This window comes from Mesocricetus auratus, unplaced genomic scaffold (genome assembly GCF_017639785.1).
Source record: "Mesocricetus auratus isolate SY011 unplaced genomic scaffold, BCM_Maur_2.0 Super-Scaffold_100691, whole genome shotgun sequence".
In the NCBI taxonomy this organism is placed as follows: domain Eukaryota; kingdom Metazoa; phylum Chordata; class Mammalia; order Rodentia; family Cricetidae; genus Mesocricetus; species Mesocricetus auratus.
The window spans coordinates 12,407,458-12,428,107 of record NW_024429267.1 but is presented as its reverse complement, the minus strand read 5'-3'; the positions used below and the strand labels follow the sequence as shown (position 1 = coordinate 12,428,107).

Here is a 20,650-nt window from a genome sequence, read left to right as displayed (position 1 = left end):
ATTTATATTTAATTTGGGGTATTGTGTGTAGGTCAGAGGTCAACATTCAATGTCTTCCTCAATTGTTCTTCACCTTCAAGAAAGGGGTTCTCTGTGCAGCTTTGTAGACCAGACTGGCCTGGAACTCACAGAGATTTAACTGTCTCTGCCTCCTGAGTCCTGGGGTTAAAGGTGTGCACCATCACTGCCTGGCTTCATTGATTTTCTTTTGAGACATGTTTCACTATGTAGCCCTGGCCTGGAATTCTCTATGTGGACAAAGCTGGCTTCGAACTCCCAAGTCCTGGGATTATAGGTGTGTACCACCAGGCCCAAGTTTCCATCTTTAAAATTTTTTTGAGAGTTTCTCTGTGCAGCCCTGGCTGTCTTGGAATTCTCTACGTAGACTAAGCTGGCTTTGAATTCAAGAGATCTACCTTCCACTGCCTCCTGAGTGCCCAGAAAGCACTTTAACGACTAGACTATTTACCCATCTCCCTTATTAAATGTTGCAGAGTCAGAATGCCTAAAAGTAGAAAACAATTTTCAGAGTAATTTAGACATAAAGCTATCGTTTAAGGATATCAGAGCTCTGGAGGATTTAAAAGCCCTTTACTTTTAAAAGTTCTATTGGGGAATATAACATTTACACTAAAAAATTAGTATTTTATTTTGTTAAATTTGTGAAAAACTCTGGTATCCAACCCACCATTTTGAATCACTTGAAGTCACCAGCTTGGAGCCCTAGAAAGTACAACCCAACGTTGCCACCTAGTGGCCACACTCCTAAACTGTAGGGAAAGGAGGAAGGGACCAGCACATGAGGAAGGCATTTAAAATGTTAGTTACACCAAAGGATGGGCAAATGAATTTAATTCTGAACATACTTGCAGTTTGATGACGGGAGAAAGTGCAATGAACACATCTGCCGAACATAAGGAAATAAGTAACAATCCTACCATTTGCACTGTCTGCTCACTGTTAATTTTTAAAGTGTGTGGAAACGTGTTGCATTTAAAGCTGTGGAGAATGGATGGCTATTAACACTTAGTGTGGTAAAGGAATCCAGAAATCTCAAGCACAGTCACAGGGCTGGAGATGGCTCAGTGGTTAAAAGGACCCAGGTTCAAACCCACATGGGATCTTGACTACTTTTAATTCCAGGTGCTGAAACCCAGCACCCTCTTCTGGCCTCCACAGGCACCAGATCAGACACATATGTGGTGTATATGCATGAATGTCTGCAAACACACTCACAGAATAAAATGAATCAATCTTTAAAAAATAACCTAAAACTTCTTTAAAACACAACCCCTTTCTCTATGAGATAGTGACCACTCAGCCCTCAAACACAGCAGTGCGTATCTGTAAATGCTCACCATGCCCTGGGCCCCTAGAGAATGGCTGTTAACAGTGTCACTAACCTGCTTCTTCAGCTTTCTTCGGAAGAACTCGTACTTCCTTTTGTAATCCCTGGAGTAGGGCACTGCCTTTAGTTGAAAAATTTGGAAAAACAAAGTTTAGGCTTTATTCTGGAGCAGTGTTACATTATCTCCCCCTGGATATCTTATGAATAAAGAAAGAATTGTTTGGGAATTAATGTTTCATTTGAAGAAAAGCAAACAGAAAACTTAATTTAAAATAAAAAAACTTAAAGATAAAATTGCATTCAGCTGTTACTGTGGCTGCAATTTCTTCATGCATTTTTTAAAAAAGAGTCTCTCCATGTATCCCTGGCCGTCCTTGAACTCTCTACAGGTTGATCTCAACTCAAAGAGATCCACCACGCCCACCTCCCGAGCACTGAGATCAAAGGTGTGCATCGCCACTTCCAGCTCATACAAAATTCTTAAAATGCAACATCCCAAGGGCAAAGTAAGTCTTTCAGGTAGAGAAAATGTAGGAATGAAAATTTCTACTTCTGAAAGGCTTTGAAAGTGCATTCTTCACCGAAGGAACCATTGAAAAATGCATTTTTCCTTGAACTTCCAGGAGTTCCCCTTCTTACTTGTTATTTTAAAAGAGTACATGCTGAGATACTAGCCACTAATCTAAAAATCCTTACATTTAGTTTTTATTAATTTTGTGAATTAACAAAATCTGAAGAAAAAAATGGGAAAAGTAGTTATATATAAAAAAACAAGGATTTTTTTTTTTTTTTTTTTTTTTTTACGAGACAGGGTTTCTCTGTATTGTTTTGGAGGCTGTCGGTCCAGCCCGGCCTCGAACTCACAGAGATCCGCCTGCCTCTGCCTCCCGAGTGCTGGGATTAAAGGTGTGTGCCACCACTGCCCGGCAGAAAACAGGGATTTTTATAGTTAATCTGACTCAAGGGCAGTATAATCATGGTAGAGCACAGTATTTTTACAAAATATGAGTAAGGTTTAAACAGTGGGTCTTTACAAGGCTGACTAAAAATCACTCATCCTGACTCAGGCTGGCCCCTTCTGGTTTGCATTGTTTTTAGATTGGCAGGTGTCGGTCTAGGCCAAGCAGCTTACTGCCCCAGCCTCTGACTGTGTCTCACCGCCCAGGTTTGTGGTGTGCAGTAAAAATGTCTTCACACCATCTTTTCAAAGAAAAGAGTAGGTACAGTGGAGGGCAGGCCAGTGGAGGCTGTTCCTCTCGGTTCCACCCTTGACCTAGAGCAGCTGGACGTGGGAGACTCACTGGTCCAGTTGTTGCCAAGTTCTGAGTGTTCTGAGTGCGCGGGTCTTCCCACTGTGTCTTCTTTGTATCTAAGAGGGAAAAGAAAAGAGATGTTGCTCTTCCTCATGGCCGCCACAGGGTACTACAAAGAACTACAATGGAGAAGTCGTGCAGCACGTACTGTGATTTATATAGAAGACTCTTCCATCTGTGTGGGTTCTTTCTTCCCATCCTGGCTGCAATGAAACATTTGTTGCAATTATTTAAAGCACCAGGCCTTAGATAGACAGGTTATTTAAAAAGAACCCCCAAAACCCAAATAAACAAAAAACCCAACAAATTGGCATTGGCTTAATTTGCATATATCATTTTTAGCAGAAGGTATCAATAGTTTAGTAACAATGTTAATTACAGTTAAATAACTCCTATATTTGAAGGTACAAAGCATCTGAGTTAGTCATCAGCTCAGCAGCAGAACTTACAGGTAAAGGTCCCAGGTCATTATCCACTGGTGTCTTTGCTCTCAGATGAGCAGGGATCTTCGATCTTGGATCGTCCTTTATTTGGTTAAGTCACAAATAAAACAACACACATATTTCAAAATGATAGTCATGAGCTACAGTTGTTCTGTAAAGTTAACGGATATTTAAAATACTCCCTTTGGAGTTGGAGAGACAGCTCAGTTAGGAATGCATTTGTCCTGAAAGAGTTAGGACTGGAGTTTGGATCCCCTAAATCCACGTAAATGCCAGGTTGGCACCATGCCCATTGTAAGTCTTGGATGGAGGAGAGGGGATTCCCATGGCAAGCTGGCTAGACTAGTGGCACAGACAAGCTGTGGGCTTGAGTGACAGAGCTTGCCTTAATGAATTACTAGAAAAACAATGGAGAATGATTTCGGGCATCAACCTCAGGCCTCTACATGGGCGCATGCACGCGCATACACACACACACACACACACACACACACACACACACACACACACACACAGAGACAGCAAGCTCACACATATACACACATACAGCATACATAAAACATGCACACACACATATATATGAAAATGGACCACATCTGGGCTGGTGGCTCAGTGGGCTGAGGTAGCTGCTACCAAGCCTGATAACCTGAGTGCAATACTTGAGACCCACATAGAAGAAAAGAACAGACTTATACAAGTTGCTCTCTGATCTCCACATACATACATACATGTACACATACAGGATAAATAAATGCAAGGGTATAATCAAACAGACAAATGAACAAATAAATAGGGCCATATGTTGTGGTATCTGTTTGGGCATTGATTTACTATATTTTTGAAAAGGAGAAGGGTACGGTAGCCTAACAAGAAAGTAACTAAGATCAACTTACATCTTAAAAGACAACAAAGTTCAATTTATTTGAATTAATTAATGTATTAATTACTTTAATATTATTATATTAGTCAAGTTACTTAGCTTTTTTAGATTTGTTTCAGCTATGTTGACCTTTTAAAATAGTTACTAAGTCTCGAGTGTTGTTTGGAGAACTTTATGTTGGTGATGAGCTAAATACCAAACAACTTTAAGACTTAAACTAAAAATATCAGGACTCTGCAATTAAGAGTGCTGGCTGTTCCTTCAGAGGACCAGGGAGGATTTGACTCTCAGCACCCATGTGGTGGCTCACAAACATCGGTAACTCTAATTCTAGGGGATCTGACACCCTCTTCTGGCCTCCATGGGTGCACAGGCATACATGTAGGCAGTCATACATATAAGATAATGTAAATAAATTCTACAACAGCAATGACAACAAAATATCTGTCCTGCCTAGCTTGGCAGTCTTTCTAATAATATTAATAAATGAAACAGAAACACTGAAAGTGCTTTGAAAATAGAAAAGTTTCATATAAAGGTAAAAAAAGGATTACTAAAATCTTTCTAAGCCTTTATGACTAGTGAGCCAAAAGCTGAAAACAGGAAATAACTGTGAACACCTTCATAAAAATCTAACAATCTCAAAAAGTAAAAATATACTTTGACTACAAATAGTATTAAGACTCCCTGGAGCTTGGGGTGTGGCTCAGCTGGAAAACACTTGCCTAGCAGGCACAAAACCCTGGTTACATTCCCAGCAGAAACAGTGTCTCAAATGTGTGGGACTTGGGCAGTGGAGGCAGGAATATCAGGAGTTTAAGTTCAGGTCCAGTTACACAGCATGTTCTAGGAAAGCCTGGACTATATAAGACCCTGCCTCAAACAACAAGAACAAACCCAACCCACAAAGCAAGACTTTTACATGTAATTCACTGACTATTAGGAAAGGCAGACTGCGCTAACACATGTAATAGATGCAGAAGCAATTGTTGCTATGCATTTAAAGTGAGGAGCACGTAAGTTACCCAGGTAGTGGTCTTGGTGTTGCGGTCAATAAAGAAAGGTCTCCCATTTGGCGCATGCTGGACTTCCCCACCGTTGGGAAGGAATCTTTGCTTAGTGTCAGACGGTGGACTCGCCTGTTGAGCGGGGCCACAGGTAGGGAGCTGTGACTGAAGGCCTGTGGAACTCTGGCTCAATGGTAGCTGACTGGTCTCCGCTGTGGCCTGCCATAATGTAAAACTATAGAGAACTCACAAATACTATAATTAAAATAGCTAGCTTAACCCGTGAAGAGAAGGCACACCTGTAAATCAGCCCTAAACGTTTGAGGCTAACTTTTTTTTTTTGGTTTTTACGAGACATGGTTTCTCTGTATTGTTTTCGAGGCTGTCGGTCCAGCCCGGCCTCGAACTCACAGAGATCCGCTTGCCTCTGCCTCCCGAGTGCTGGGATTAAAGGCGTGCACCACCACCGCCCGGCTTGAGGCTAACTCTTAAAGATTTGTTTTTATTATGTGGAGGTGGTGCATGTGCCTGTATATCGATATGAGTGCAGGGGTCTGTGGAGAGGCTAGAGTTGTCAGGTTCCCTAGCGTTGGAGTTACAGACGATTGTGAGCCCTGATGTGGGTGCTGGAACTGAACTTGAATCCTCTGGAAGAGCAGCAAATGCTCTTAAATCATGGAGCCATCTCTCCAGGCCCAAATCACCAACATTTTAATTTCTTTCCCCTGAATTTAAATAAGTTTTCTATCAAACTTGGTTTTTATAATAATTTAGTCAACTAATTTACAATAATTTAGCTAATTAACACAAAGTAAGTTGACTGTTAACTGCTGAGGGCACATCTGACCCAGGAGCCACAGCTGCCAGCCTATGTAGCAGAGCTGCAAGGCGGGAACAGTACCCAGAGCAGAAAGCTGGCCAGGAAGATGGCTCAGTGCGCAAAGGTGCTTGCTGCCAAGCCTAAGACCTGAGTTTGACTCCCCAGAACTCACATGGCAGGAGAGGACCAACTCCTGTACGTTGTCCTCTGACCCCCCCCCCACCCTGTGGTGTCCACCTTCCTTAAATAATAAATGTAAAAAGAGAAAAAAAATCAATGAAAGAAACAGTGATAAGATAAAATAAACATGTTATCAGTCTGCTACAAGGAAGAGGTCACAGTTATGAACTGCTTTTAAAAATTTATACATTTTATTTTATATGGTGTTTTGCTTGCATGTATGGCTGTGCACCAAGCATATGCAGTGTCCATGGAGGTTGAAAGAAGGCATCAAGTCTTCTAGAACTGGAGTTATGAGTGGTTATGAGTCACCCAGTAGGTGCTGGGCACCCAACCTGGGTCCTCGAAAGAGCAACAAGTGCTCTAAAGCACTGAGTCAATTCTTCAGCCTCATAATTAACTATGTGAACAAGAGCCCAGGGTTGCCTCGGGGATAAAGTGCTTGCCATGGTATGAAGACCAGAGAGAGCTCAGATCCACAGCACACACTAAAAAGCCAGGTGGGTATGGTGACCAGATTATGATGTAGTATTTGAGAGATAGAGACCAGATCCCAGACAAAACTCCACATTCAGCAAAAGAGCCTCACTCAAATAAAATGGGGAACAATTGAGGAAGACACATGGTGTCACCTTTAGGCCTCCACATGTGTGTGCATGCTCAAATGAATGATCTCTCTCTCTCTTCTCTCTCTCTCTCTCTCTCTCTCTCTCTCTCTCTCTCTCTCTCTCTCTCTCTCTCTCTCTCACACACACACACACACACACACACACACACAGAGTAGAAGGGTGCAGCGCGAGCTTGACATGGAAGCTGTAAGACAAGCTAAGAGTGCAGAGTACCTGCATGGTGGGCTTGGCCCATGTGGTTGTTCTAGAATTGTGGTCTACGTAGTATGACCGTCCTCTTTCATCTTGTTTTTCTTCCCAACCTGGTGGCAATCCAGATGAAGTAGGCAACAGCTAATGTGTAACAAAAAAAACTCCATGTTAACTGGGAGAGCTCCTGGCTTTTCCCCACTGCCAGAGCTTGGAAATGATTCTTATTTTATTCTGAACTAAAACCATTTTAAATTTAGAACTATGGAACTCATTTTAAATAATATTAAAAAAAAACAGCAATTCACTTGGGAAGAAAAGAAAAGAATGAAAATTATAAAACATGTCAACACTAGAAACCATATACTTAGGGAGACATACACAGGCACAGGCACACACATACAAACTGATGAGATTATTGCTAACACTGGCCTACTTTACGTATGGTAAATTGAGACTTTGGAAAGGAAATGACTCCTAGGCCAGCACTTCTAAGAAAAGCAGTTGAGCTCTGAACCGAAGCACACTAACTCCAGAAACCACATTAAGTGGAGGGAGGCAGAGGCAGGGGTTCTCTGTGAGTCTGAGGCTAGCCTGATATATCAAGTGAGTTCCAGGCCAGCCAGTGATATCGTCTCTGCTTATACATGCTCTGGTCTAATAGAGGAGGTCAGATAAGACAGGATGTGGATCCCTAAACAACATAACAGGGACATGCCCAGTGGCTTCTGTAATCTGTCGCCATGTTGACCAGACCCGTGGGTTTCAGAGTCAGTTGAGCCCTTATCCTCAGCACAGGATGGAAGGGATCTGTTGTAGGACAATCTTTCTGTACACTATAAAGATGTGTTTCTGCCTAAGGTGCCTTTTGATTGGTTTAATGAGTTGAATGGCCAATAGCTAGGCAGGAGAGAAGAACTTGGAAAGATCCTAGGCACACCGGCGATATCAGTAGGACATACCAAATAGAAGAGGTAAAAGCCATGTGGCAGAATGGAGATAAATAGAAATGTGTTAATTTAAGCTTTAAGAGCTAGTTGGAAAAGAGCCTAAGCTAAAAGTCAAGCTTTTATAATTACAATGAGTCTCAGTTGTCATTTGCAGGCTGGCAGTTCCAAAGGAAAGTCTGACTACAGGAATCCTTTTCAGTAAGGAACCATCTTTTTAAGACAGATAAACCACTTCTAAACTGATGATTCCAGAGCCTCAGCATCTCCATGCTGTAATCCCATGAACGCACAAACCTCATTCTCATAACTGATACATGGACCATCATTCAAAGGTGCAATGATTGGTGGTAAAGTGAGGATGTATTCTCAAGGGAAGTGGAATGTGCACAGATGAGAGGGAATTAGGATTGTGAGGACAGCCAGGTGTTTGGAAGAAGGCAGTAGGTACCAGGCAATGGGAAGGGAGGGCCGAAAAGGCCTGAGTTTAGTTCTATCTGAAAAAGCAAGTGGGGCTGGGTATATAGCTTAGTTGGAAGAGTGCTTGTGTAGCAAGCATGAAGCCATATGTAAATCAGGCATGGTGGCATATGCCTGTTAATTCTAGCACTTGGGAGATGGAGGCAGGAGGATCGGGCACTCAAGGCAGGCCCGGGACACATGAGATCCTGTAACAAACAAAACAAAACGTGACTAACAAGGCAGTGAGAACTTGGCATAATGAGAGGGGATTCAGAAAGACGGCAGAGGAGGGAGGATCACTGTCAAATGACAGGAGTGGATCTCTGCTGACTGGTGGACTGAGACCAGTGGGAAGAGAGGAGCAGGAGATGAAAACTCCAAGATGGCTACTGGCACACACATCGGATTGAGAGACGGTGATCCCTCACTAGCCAACGCACACAGAGCAGATCTGGCTGCTGGGTGCCAGGTCCTGCCCACCACTATCAGTTCTCTGAGGGCTGACTTCCGAGGTTGTACCCCATGTCTCCTCAGCCCCCTGCTGGGCGGCCACTCACACTCAGGGTTGTGATATGCAATAGTTTAAAAATGGCTGAGTTTTCTGTCTTCCATTCTTGTCTGAGGGGAGAGGAGAGAACTTACCACAGGAAGTGCAGGCTGTTCCTCAAAGATACAGGCTTGCAAGCTGCCACTTCTGCCGGAATGATTCTTGTGGGGAAGAAACAACACTTTTAGGTCTTCCCTCAGAGCACAGACAAGGAAGTAAGGGGGAGGGTGAAGGAGCAGGAGAGAACATGCTGGGGAGGGCAAAGACTCACAGGGAGAAGCCTTCTCTCTCCCTCCACCCCAAAAGGGCCAGTTCTGTGTCCTTTCTCCCAGGCCTCTGCTGTCCACACCGGACTTGATTTCCCGGGTACACCTGAGCTAACTCATTCCTTCACTCACTCAGTCTTCCCACCTGGTGCTCAGCACGTTCACCTTCCCTGATGGCTAAAGTATGGCTCTTGTTGTCCCTAAACCTAATTCTCACCATTTGTCACCCTAACCACCCCAGCAGTGACAAGGGCTTCCTGACGCAGCCAGAGGGCTTGATGGAGTCCCCTGGTTCTCTGGCTGAAGCCTTCAACAGAGTGTCAGCTACCACTCGGATGTACAGCACCAAACAGGGCTTCCGCCCCGGGCCCCACCCCTTCCTCATCTCTAGTCACTTCAGACCTCCCAGCCCACCACTGGGCATTCCACGCCAATGACTTATTTCCTGGAAATCCCATATTCTCTCTTCCCCTTTCCCTTGATATATAAGCTCTTACCACTAACTGAAATATCTTATTTTTGTTATTAAATGTCATCAAAACTTATAAACACACATGCATGAAACCAGAATATCACAAATTATATTGTTTACGGTAACAGATGGTTAAACAATCTAAGTTCATCACAACAGGAAAACGGCGGATACTTTCAGGACAACTTATACAAGAGCCATGCTACAACTTTAGATTGTTTTTGGTGACTTTAAAAGAGGTACATTGATAGCCATGGAAACAGTCCAATTAGCAAGTGAAAAAAAGTTACCCAAAGGCCTACATAAGATAATTTCAAAGGGATGAGGGCGTGGCTCAGAGTAGGGCACAAGCTCTGTATGCATAAGGCTGAGTTTGATTCTCATACCCATAGCAACCAATCCCCAACGCAGAACAGAAACACACATACAAATAAACCATGCACAATTGTTATACGGGCTTGAGAGATGGCTCAGCAGTTAAGAGTGCTTGCTGCTCTTCCAGAGGACCAGATTTTGGAATTCAGCACCCATCAAGTGGCTCACAACTACCTGTAACTCCAGCTTCAAAGGATCTGATGCTGTCTCTCGCCTTCATCGGTACGACACTCAGGTGCACAAACCCGTATACAGACACATCATTAAAAACAGATCTTCTATAAAAATTTTAAAAGTATACATGTATGTTTATGAATGTATAGAAAACGTTTAAGACACCATGTCCCAAGCCATTAATGGTCACTGAGGGGACATAATTACTAGTTAAGAAAGAAGAACCATTTATTGTTCTGTAGATCTCAATACTGTCTCACTGGTGACACTTGTATATGGCCTAAGCGTGATGACTGTATGTATGCCAGCACACCTGGTTTTTATTTCACGTGGGTTCTGAGCATCGTAGTCAGGGACTCATGTGTGCACGGCAAACACCGTACTGAGTCATCTCACCATTCCTATTCTGTGAATCTGACGAATCCTTTCCCCAGCCCCCAGAACGAACAGGCAGGTGGAAAGGGGAAAGCGGCAGGTGAACTGATGGACAGTGCATTCAACTGTGTAGTAAGCTTCTTGAAGGTGCTCCAAGATTGCAACCCCTGCCCACCAAGGTCCAACACCGAATGCTAGTTCTTCTAACTGCTCAACTCTGAGATACGGTGCGAACGTGGTTACGGACAAGTAGCAATGGCTGGATTCCAATGACACCTTATTTATGGCAACAGGCAGCTGGAGATTTGGCCCGCAGGGTGCAGCGATGACCCCTGTACTAGAATGGAAGTCTTGTAAAAGAAAGGGGTTCTGTTTGCCTCATTACAGATGAACTCCCAGTGGAGTGATCAGTTATGGTGCCCTGAACCTGCTTCATGATATAGATATAAAAAGTCAGCCAGAGTTTCTCACAGGGGTGGTATATGCTAGGATGCTTTCTTCTGGATTCTGCAGACAGTAAGTGAAACCATCACCTCTCATTTAATCCACAAGGCTCTTATTTACATGTGTGGACTAGTGACATTTGTGATGTAATGTTAAAACCTCATGGAGGGGATGGAGAGGCTGCTCAGTGGCTTATAGCTCCTTTTGCTCGTCCAAAGGACCTGAACTCAGTTCTCAGCGTCCACACGGTATTTCACAACTTTCTGTAACTCTAGTTCTTGGGGATCTGTTACTCACTTCCGGCCTCTGAGGAGACCAGGCAAGCGTGTGGTACACATACAATGCAGTCAAAACACTCACACACATAAAGATGAGTTAGAACAAAACAAAACCCTCGTATAATCAAGAGAGAGAAGCAGTCTCTTGCTGAAATGTGCAAGGAACTCAGCTTGTGGTTTTGCTGATTCCGGTGGGACCCTGAGACTACAGCGGCCATTAGGATTATCCATCATTACATGCTATTTAAACAAAGGTTTGCATAAAACATAGCTGCTGAATCGTATTTATATGAAATCACAAAGCCATGAAAAAAGTCTAAGACATCTTACTGAGCTGGTGACTGGCTGGCCGGTGGCTGGATTTCCATACATAGTGAGTCTGGTATCTAACTCTTCTGCAAGGCGAACCTGCACGTCTACTTGACCTGCTGGAGGCGACTGGATGGCCTGACCGCTATACACAGCGTTGTCATCATCTCGTACAATTTCCCAGTTCTAAAAAGAACAGAACCCACTTCAGCCACACATACACTCATCCACTGCTTAATACGTGCTGGAAACAGGAACAAGAGAAGGGTTCGTACCTCAGGGGACTCTCGGTTGTCAGCACTATCCACATCCTCGGATATCTGCCGCCTGGTGGTAAATGCCCGCTGCGCCTGCAGCTGGATATTACCGTTCTCAGCATCTGAGAGGTCATCCCTAGGGTGGAAGTGTAAAAAGGTATCATTCCTGTCATGTCACAGTTAGAATCACAACCAAAGACTGCAATTAATCAATACTTGGACTGAAAATGTATTGGTTTTGTTCAAAAGCTGTATCAATATGCTGATCATACTGTCAGCATATTGGTACCTGGTCTAGGGGACTGGGGAAGGGGGAGAGAAAGTACCTTGGAAGTGGAAAATCTCATGCAAATGTGTAACTAACAGCTGATATGTACTTCATCACTGTGCCTAGGACAGTGTCCTAGTTTGCTTCTTGTTGCTGTGACCAAAACAACTCAGGGAGGAAAGGGTTTATTTTATTTAATGGGTTCCAGTCATCATCAAGGAAGTCAGGGCAGGAACTCAAGGCCAGAACGTGGAGGTAGGATCAGAAGCAGAAGCCATGGAGGGTGCTGCTTACTGGCTTGCTTCCCCACTGCTTGCTCAACCTGCTTTCTCACACAACCCAGGACCACCTGCTGCTCTGGGGTGGCTCTGCCCACATCAATCAATCCAGAAAGTGCCTGAGACATGCTCACAGGCATATCTGACGGAGACAATGTCTCATGTGAGGTTCCCTCTTCCCAGCTGACTCCAGCAGGCCTCAGGGTGACAAAACTGACCCAAGCAAATCACATCTGACATAAAAGAGCTTTATAACTCATTTACTTTACCACATTAGCATGAGATTAAAACCCAAGGCAGCGCTGTTATATTCCACCTCCGTGAATCGAATAACTGATAGAATTGGTCTTATTAACAAGGAGCTGCCGGGTGGTGGTGGTGCACACCTTTAATCCCAGCACTTGGGAGGCAGAGTCAGGCAGATCTCTGTGAGTTCGAGGCCAGCCTGGTCTACAGAGTGAGTTCCAGGATAGGCTCCAAAACAATAGAGAAACCCTGTCTCGAAAATACAAAATCAAAACAAAACAAAAAAATTCACTAAGGAAACAAGAACTAGAATATACCAAAGGTCATTACATCCTTGCTCTTTTCATGTGGGAAGATTTGTGTCCACTGTCCAAACTGGAGACGGGTCTTTAATATAAGACCCTTATTAGTAGTAGCTCCTCTATGATTTAAGAACAATTTATATTTTAAAAAATGAAGTGCTGCGGTTGTAGTTCAATGGCAGAATGCTTGCTTAGCATGAATGAGATACTTGTTCAATCTCTAGCAACACAAAAACATTGCAGAAAATACAAATTTTATATTTTAACAGACCACCACAAAATTTTCTGATATGTGCATGTATTTGTTGCACGGACACACATGCAGCCATACACATAATATACATAACCCCAGGCTGGTTCTTAGCCTTGCTGTAGTTAAGAATCATCCTGCCAAGCCAGGTGTTGGTGGCACACGCCTTTAATCCCAGCACTTGGGAGGCAGAGGCAGGCGGGTCTCTGTGAGTTTCGAGGCCAGCCTGGTCTACCAAGCAAGTTCCAGGATAGGCTCCAAAGCAATACAGAGAAACCCTGTCTCGAAAAACCAAAACAAACAAAAAACAAAAAACAGAAACCTCCTGCCTCCACCTCCTAAGTACTGGAGTACAGGTGTGCATCATCATATCACATTTTATGTGGTACTGGGGACAGAACTCAGGGCCTCCTGTATGGCAGGCAATTACTTCACCAACTGAGCCACAGCTGCACCCTTGAGTCTTTTTTTGTTTATGTATAAGTATGAGCATGGCATGGTACACAGAAGACAGCTTTTGAGATTTGGTTCCCTCTTTCCATTATGCAGGACCTGGGTATCAAACTTGGGTTGTCAGGCTTGGTGGCAAGTGCCCTTCATACACGAAGCCATCTTGTTGGCTTCAAATAATTTTAAATATTATCAAATCACTAAAAAAAAAAACCTCAGCCGAGATAGCAGTTATCACTGACAATTATCTTACAGTTTAAGGATGTCTGTGCCACTATGAACCTACTGGAAACAAGGCATCGACATGCAAAGCAGTGGAAAATATATCCAGATTGGCACATACTCAGGGCTTGGTCTTTTCCACTGTGTTCGTCTAGAATCATGGTTCACATAGTAGGTCCTTCCAAGGACATCCTGTCTCTCTTCCCATCCTGGAGGTAGGGGAGAGGGTTCTGGAGGATGCTGCAAATGGGTAGCAGCATCTGGTTGGTCCAAAACAACCCAGCCAGGCTGAAAAATAGAATGGAAGCAATTAAGTTATGCTCGACATTTTTTAAAACTTTATAAGTTATAAATAAAGGAAATTAAGAAGAATTTCACATGTTCAATTCCAGAAATTATATATAAACAGAATTAATACATGATCAACTCTTGAAGCCAGGATGTGAATGTTTTATAGCCAAGACTTTCCCACAAAATGATAAGCATTTAAATTTTGTTTGAGAATGTTTTCAAATTATTCAAAAGGCTTAAAATTCAAAACAGAAATGAAAAGGACAAAACAACAACAAACTATCACCCCCCACGCCCGCCGAAAATGAACCAACAAGAAAAAAACCACCCCAATCTCTTTAAATAACTGAACAAAGGTGGTGATGTTAGAAGGTACGGAGGAAGTGAGAAAAAGGCAGGGAAGGGGTCTCGGTGGTCACCGTCTCTCCCCACAGGGAAAGTGCATTGCTTATGGTGGAAATCAGCCAACACCAGAGACATGAAAAGAGCTGTCAGCTGAGGTCAAATCCTGAGAGGCCCAACACAGACAGGAGAGTACTGAGAAACACTCACTACACAAGGGTGTGTGGTGATGGATACATCACTCTGATACTCATGTCTGCATTTTCTATTTCTCCCCTGGACCCAGGATAGGCATTGTGGTCAGGTCATAAAACAGTCAAACAAAGGATTAAAAAAGAAATGCACAGGGAGTTGGTTCTTTTAAGACTATAAAAAGAGACACAATGTACTTAACGAAAGGAATTAAGTGAAAAAGGTACTAGATATTAATGACATGCTTTTGTATTAAAAAACCTGGTAACAGAGCCTGAAGAGACTGCTCAGTGATTAAGCACATACTGTTCTTGCAGAGGGCATGAATTTGGTTCCCAGAGTCCCCATCAGGTGGCTTACAACTGCCTGTAACTCAAGTTCTAGGGGATGCCATACCTTGAGGCTCTGTAGGTATGTATACTCAAGTACTTATACATACACTCTGACACACACCTAATAATAAAAATAAAATAAAAAATCTCTTGCTAAGAGGTGGTGGTGGTGCACACTTTTAATCCCAGCACTCAGGAGGTAGAGGCAGGAGGATCTCCGTGAGTTCAAGACAAGCCTGGTCTACAGAGTGAGTTTCAGGATAGCCAGGGTTTCACAGAGAAACCCTGTCTCGAAAGAAAAGGAAAGAGGAGAGCTGGAGCATGTAGCTCAAGTAATAAAGTGTGTGCCTATCATACACAAAGCTCTGGGTTCCACCCCCAACACCACATACATCAGACATGATGGAACACCTCCTCAGGACAAATTTGTCAAAATTCTGATAAAAATATTATATGTTATAGAAATATGTTTATAAAAATATGTTTAAGAAGAATGAGAACCACTTCTCAAGTTCAAATAGAAATACAAACAAGATATAATCAATTTATCTTCTAAGGAAGAAGAGAGGTGTGGAGATGAATCAGTAAGAGAAAACACTGTAGACTGAGCAGGGTGGTACAGACAGCCCAGAATAACAGACTAGGACACCCAGAAAGAACGAAGCTCAGAGGGTTTCAGCATATGATAAACAAATTTTCAGTATGTAGAAAAATAGGAAGATTATTTAGACAATGGGCACTTGGGAAAAATTAATTTGGATCCAAACTGTATACCAATATATGCTACAGACTAATATTCAAATGTTAAAAAAAAGCAAACGCAGCAGGGTGGTGGTGGCGCACTCCTTTAATTCCAGTACTGGGGAGGCAGAGGCAGAGACAGGCAGATCTCTGTGAGTTTGAAGCCAGCCTGATCTACAAAGCTACACAGAGAAACCCTGTCTTGGAAAAACCAAACCAAAAAACCAAAATCAAAGAGTATTTGAACAAATTTGGATAAATGTAAAGCAACATATTCTAAGCACAGGAAAATGTTTAAATAAATTTAAAGCAACATATTCAAAGCACAGCAAACTCAGAAAGTACAAGGGAAGAATTATATACCTGACTTGAAAACCACAAACATATGTGCCCAGCCTCTGCTAAATCAAAGCAAAGATGATTCCCTGGAAAGGCTTTGGTACCATGGCAGATAAAAGTAATTTAACATATACTGGGCTTCTATTCTGGGCAATGCGGGCTGGGAAGGAACTGCTGCACTGTTGGAAGGCTGTGCCCGACAACGGGGGGGCCGAGAAAAGATGTAGGAGGAAGGGGATGTGGAAGAAGAAGGGATGAGGGGCAGGGAGAGGCTCTACACAGGAGAGTTACTTGGTGGGGGTTCTACCCGGAAAGCTAAACCCCTTTCTAACTTATTCCTATCGATTTTCCTTTTACTTCTATGGGAGTCAATGCCACATTTTTCCCTGTTGCTCAAATTCCATTCTCCTCTTTGAAAACGTATATTCTCTCTTAAAGATCTGCTTTCATGTTGTCCATGTAAATTCAATAAGAAAAGTGAAAAATGTAACTTAATTTAGGGCTTTAAAAGATTAAATGGTTTCAAGTTTGAGAAACTACAGTTGTACCCCAAATACTACTGGAGAGACAATGTTTTCAGTCTTTGGGTAGAATTCCTCTAAGAAATATGGGTTATCTATTTTTCTCATAAAATAATTTTCTACGAGTCAAGGAATCCTAATTACTAGTCTTAAAGCCAATATGCAAATACCTACAATTTCGCAGAGTCAGAGGCGCCAGAAAGCAAGTACAAAGTGCTTAGACAAACATTTTACCCTAATCTTGTAAAATCCATACAGCTTGCCCTACGGCACAGAGAGCACAGAAGGAAATGTTATATAACTGCTATCCAGAGCCACACGATATTCAGAAATGCAAGCTGCCCAGAGTGCGTCTCCCTCCAAAATCACAATTGTTTTCTTCAAATAGCAGAATTTTAAATATTTACTTACAAACTTGATGTCAAAGAACCAGGCAAGACTTTTCTGGTCTTTGGCTACCCAGAAAGATAAATAAGCACATTTGTGTGTCTGAATTCCTTGGCCTTTTTGTAAATAAACGACACGCTTACATCTCCTGAAATTATAAGGTGGACTCTGAAGGAATTCAAACATTGCAATGGGAGGCCACAGCATGAAGCAAAGCCAGTCTACACCACAGAAGCGAACCATGAATGAGGTGCCTGTGATCCATGTGCAGGCAAACCCTGGAGCAAGATCCTACGGAATGAAATGCTGTTCAATATTTCAAGTCTCTAGGAAAGTCTTCATTTCAAACAGAACTCAACAATGTAAGATACCCTCTGTACTACAATGCAGACATTTACTTACCCACCCCCATCTCTTGGAAGCTTAAACTTTGGGACAGTGAGATAGCTCCAGAGGTAAAGGTGTTAGCTGTCAAGCTTTATGACCTGTTCAGTCCCTGAGACCTTCATGGGGGGAGGTAGGAGAGTGACCTTCTGCAAGCTGTCCTCTGACTTCTACTAGAGTACCATGGAAGACACACCCACCCACCAGCCCCCCTCCTCCACACAGGGAAGGAGGAGGCAGGGAGAGAGGGAAGAAAGGAAAATGAATGAATGAATATGAACAGGGGATGGAGAGATGGCTCAGCAGGTAAGAGCACTGGCTGCTCTTGCACAGGATGTTGGTTCAATCCCCAGCATCCACATGGCAGCTCATAGTTATCTGTAACTCTAGTCCCAAGGGATCTAAAACACAACCTCTGACTTCATGAGCACAAGGCACATACATAGAGCGTGGACATACAAGCAAAGTTACATCCACACACATATCTGAAAAATTATTATAAGGGAAAAAATGAGACAGATTTGCTTCTATTTTTTCACACACTCCCCCACAAAGCAAAATCTCATTAACACATTAAATAAGTACCAAAAGCTTTGCTAATTCATAATTCACTTCCTGCTCTAGAATGTTCTTTATCAAGGCATCCAGGCACATAAGCTAGAGCCCAGACCTCGGGGGGGGTCTTGGTTTCATAGATCTTGTGGGGATCAGAGCAGACCTTCAGCGGAAGAGAGACAAGCCTGGTGAAGAAAACACATGCAACAAAGAATCTTCCAGCACAGTCAGCAACATACATACACCGTGTGTGGTTGAATAAACTCTGCCTCTGAGGGACCCAGGAAGGAGGTGCTTTGTCTTTTCAACTTAGGGAAGAAGCCCTAAGGGTGACCCGGTGCCGGCCACAGCTTGCCCCTGGGGCTCAGCTGTCCACACCCACTCCACCCTGATACTCAATTCCTCCACAGACCCAGTTCATGGAGCTCGGTCCAGGCACCCGGCTTGGACTTCCTGTTATTCCTGTCATCCATGAAAATCATGAACTTATACTTATTTCAAGTAAACACAACAAGAATTACATATCCCAAAAGTTTCTTTTGTAATAATGTAATTATTATATAATAATATATTATGGTAACTTTATAAAGTAAGATGTCTATATACTTAGCTTTACAAATACTACATCATTTTCTTATTCTGAAGGAGACTAGGGTGTGGTTTTGAAAAACTGAAGAGTCAATGATGTAATTATAATAAACACATTGGTAACTACTGCATCTCCTATTTTCTAGAAGTCTACCAACAGCAACCACTCTACAGAAATGCCTTCACAGGAAAGAACCACGTAAGGAGGATTTGGTCAAATCAACATCTCAGTGATTTTTATTACATGTTAGCTTCTCTGAACAACAGTATTGTTCTACAAAGGGTGTAGAACGACAGCAGCCAGCTCCTTTGCGGTGTAAGCAAATATCTCGGGGAATCTCACCTCTAATTCCTCAGCCTGGTCTGCATTCTCATCGTCCGAGCCAGTGGATTTAGGTAAGTAAGTCATTTTTAATCTCAGATAACCTTTAACTCTGGATTTGTGACTGTGGAAAAGAAAACAATTATTCACAAAATTGAACACCAAGTAGAAAGTATCCATTCATTTGATGAGTTTACAGAACACCTTGCTGACTCTGAGGGGTCCTACTGGGGGCTCAAGGTCAAGTTTCTGTGAAGATAGAGGACATTCATCAGAGGAAACAGGGGTGGAAGGAGGCCATCACACTACAGGTAAGGTACTTGGGATGGTTAAGGAAAGGGTCAGAGAAAACCCAGGCTCTTCAGTTGGGCTCCAAGCCGAGGGGGCAGGGTGGTGGTGGCTACGGTGGTGGTGGGGTGGGGATGGGATGATATGGTGTAATCAGAAACCCAAGAGGCTGTAGTGTCTGCAGCAAAGTCAATGCAGATACGAGATGTAATTTCTTTGTTCTTTTCTTTCTTTCTTTTCTTTTTTTTTTTTTAAAGAACAGGATACTACACAGAGTTTTCAGCAACTGAAGGGCCGGCAGGGCAAGCGAATAAGAGGGAAAATATTTGCTTAGCTATTCTTGGTATGCACACATTGCAATCAGTCCAAAATTAAAGGAAGAAAAGAGATTCAACTTCTAGACTTTTACAGCAATTAAACACAGGACTCTCCTCTAAACAGTAACAGCCACAAAGCATGGGCTCCTTTATTTTTAGTATTTATATTATAACGAATAGGTTAAGGCAATCATTTTGACTGAAAACAAAATTAAGTGCCCGTAATATACTGTTCAAATGCACTGCTTAGTTTAAAAAAACTAAAGTAAATGCTATGGCTTTCCCAGATGTCTGTTTCTCTTGGTCTGTTACTTGGACTCATAATGGTAAATCACACATTCTAAATCGACTTTACTTGGACTTTGTGGCACAAATGACCAAAAGGAGTTTCATTTACAACCTAAAATTTAAATTTTGAGGAACCCAAGTGATGGCTCAGTGGGTAAAAGCACTTTCTGTTCTTACAGAGAACCTGGGTTTGATTCCCAGAACCCACATGGCAGCTCAAATCTGTCTGGAGACTCACTCTCACTCTCTCTCTCTCTCTCTCTCTCTCTCTCTCTCTCTCTCTCTCTCTCTCTCTCTCTCTCTCTCTCTCTCTCTCTCTCTCTCTCAGGTAAAACACTCATACACATAAAATAAAATCATAAAAAAGTCTCTTAAAAATATTGCACTTAGGGGGCTGGAGAGATGGCTCAGAGGTTAAGAGCACTGACTGCTCTTCCAGAGGTTCTGAGTTCAATTCCCAGCAACCACATGGTGGCTCACAACCATCCATAATGAGATCTGGCGCCCTCTCCTGGCGTGCAGACATACATGGAGGCAGGATGTTGTATTCATAATAGAATAAATAAAATCTTTAAAAAAAATATTGCACTTAGGGCTGGAGAGATGGCTCAGAGGTTGAGAGCACTGACTGCTCTTCCAGAGGTTCTGAGTTCAATTCCCAGCAACCACATGGTGGCTCACAACCACCCATAATGAGATCTGGTGCCCTCTTCTGGCGTGCAGACATACATGCAGGCAGAATGTTGAATTCATAATAAATATATAAATCTTTAAAAAAAATATTAGCTAGCCTTTATTCACAGCACTTGAGAGGCAGAGGCAGGCGGATCTTTGTGAATTAAGGCCAGCCTGGTCTACAAGAGCTAGTTCTAGGACAGCTAGGTCTACAGAGAGAATTCCAGGGTAGGCTCCAAAGCTACACAAAGAAATCCTGTCTCAAAAAACAAAAACAAAAACAAAAAAAAAACAAAACAAAACCCAAAAAGATTAAACTTCTACTTTGAAAAAACCAAAAAAGCAACCATATAAACC

The 20,650-nt window shown here is 42.7% G+C and overlaps 1 protein-coding gene across 5 annotated transcripts in view; it reads right to left on the bottom strand.

Moving 5' to 3' along the window:
* The window catches only part of Nedd4 (NEDD4 E3 ubiquitin protein ligase), an 87,825-nt gene that overhangs the window by 15,899 nt on the left and 51,276 nt on the right, over positions 1–20,650 (bottom strand). For 4 of the 5 annotated variants that reach the window (XM_040740001.1, XM_040740000.1, XM_040739998.1 and 1 more), the window contains 10 exons: positions 18,747–18,849; positions 13,853–14,019; positions 11,734–11,851; positions 11,480–11,644; positions 8,861–8,926; positions 6,834–6,953; positions 3,111–3,185; positions 2,810–2,864; positions 2,650–2,717; positions 1,404–1,469 (listed from right to left, as the gene is read on the bottom strand). In XM_040740001.1, coding sequence (XP_040595935.1) covers positions 1,404–1,469; positions 2,650–2,717; positions 2,810–2,864; positions 3,111–3,185; positions 6,834–6,953; positions 8,861–8,926; positions 11,480–11,644; positions 11,734–11,851; positions 13,853–14,019; positions 18,747–18,849 — 1,003 coding nt within the window. Of the gene's footprint in view, positions 1–1,403; positions 1,470–2,649; positions 2,718–2,809; positions 2,865–3,110; positions 3,186–5,009; positions 5,211–6,833; positions 6,954–8,860; positions 8,927–11,479; positions 11,645–11,733; positions 11,852–13,852; positions 14,020–18,746; positions 18,850–20,650 lie in introns of all 5 variants that reach the window. The other variant, XM_040740002.1, reaches the window with a different exon arrangement.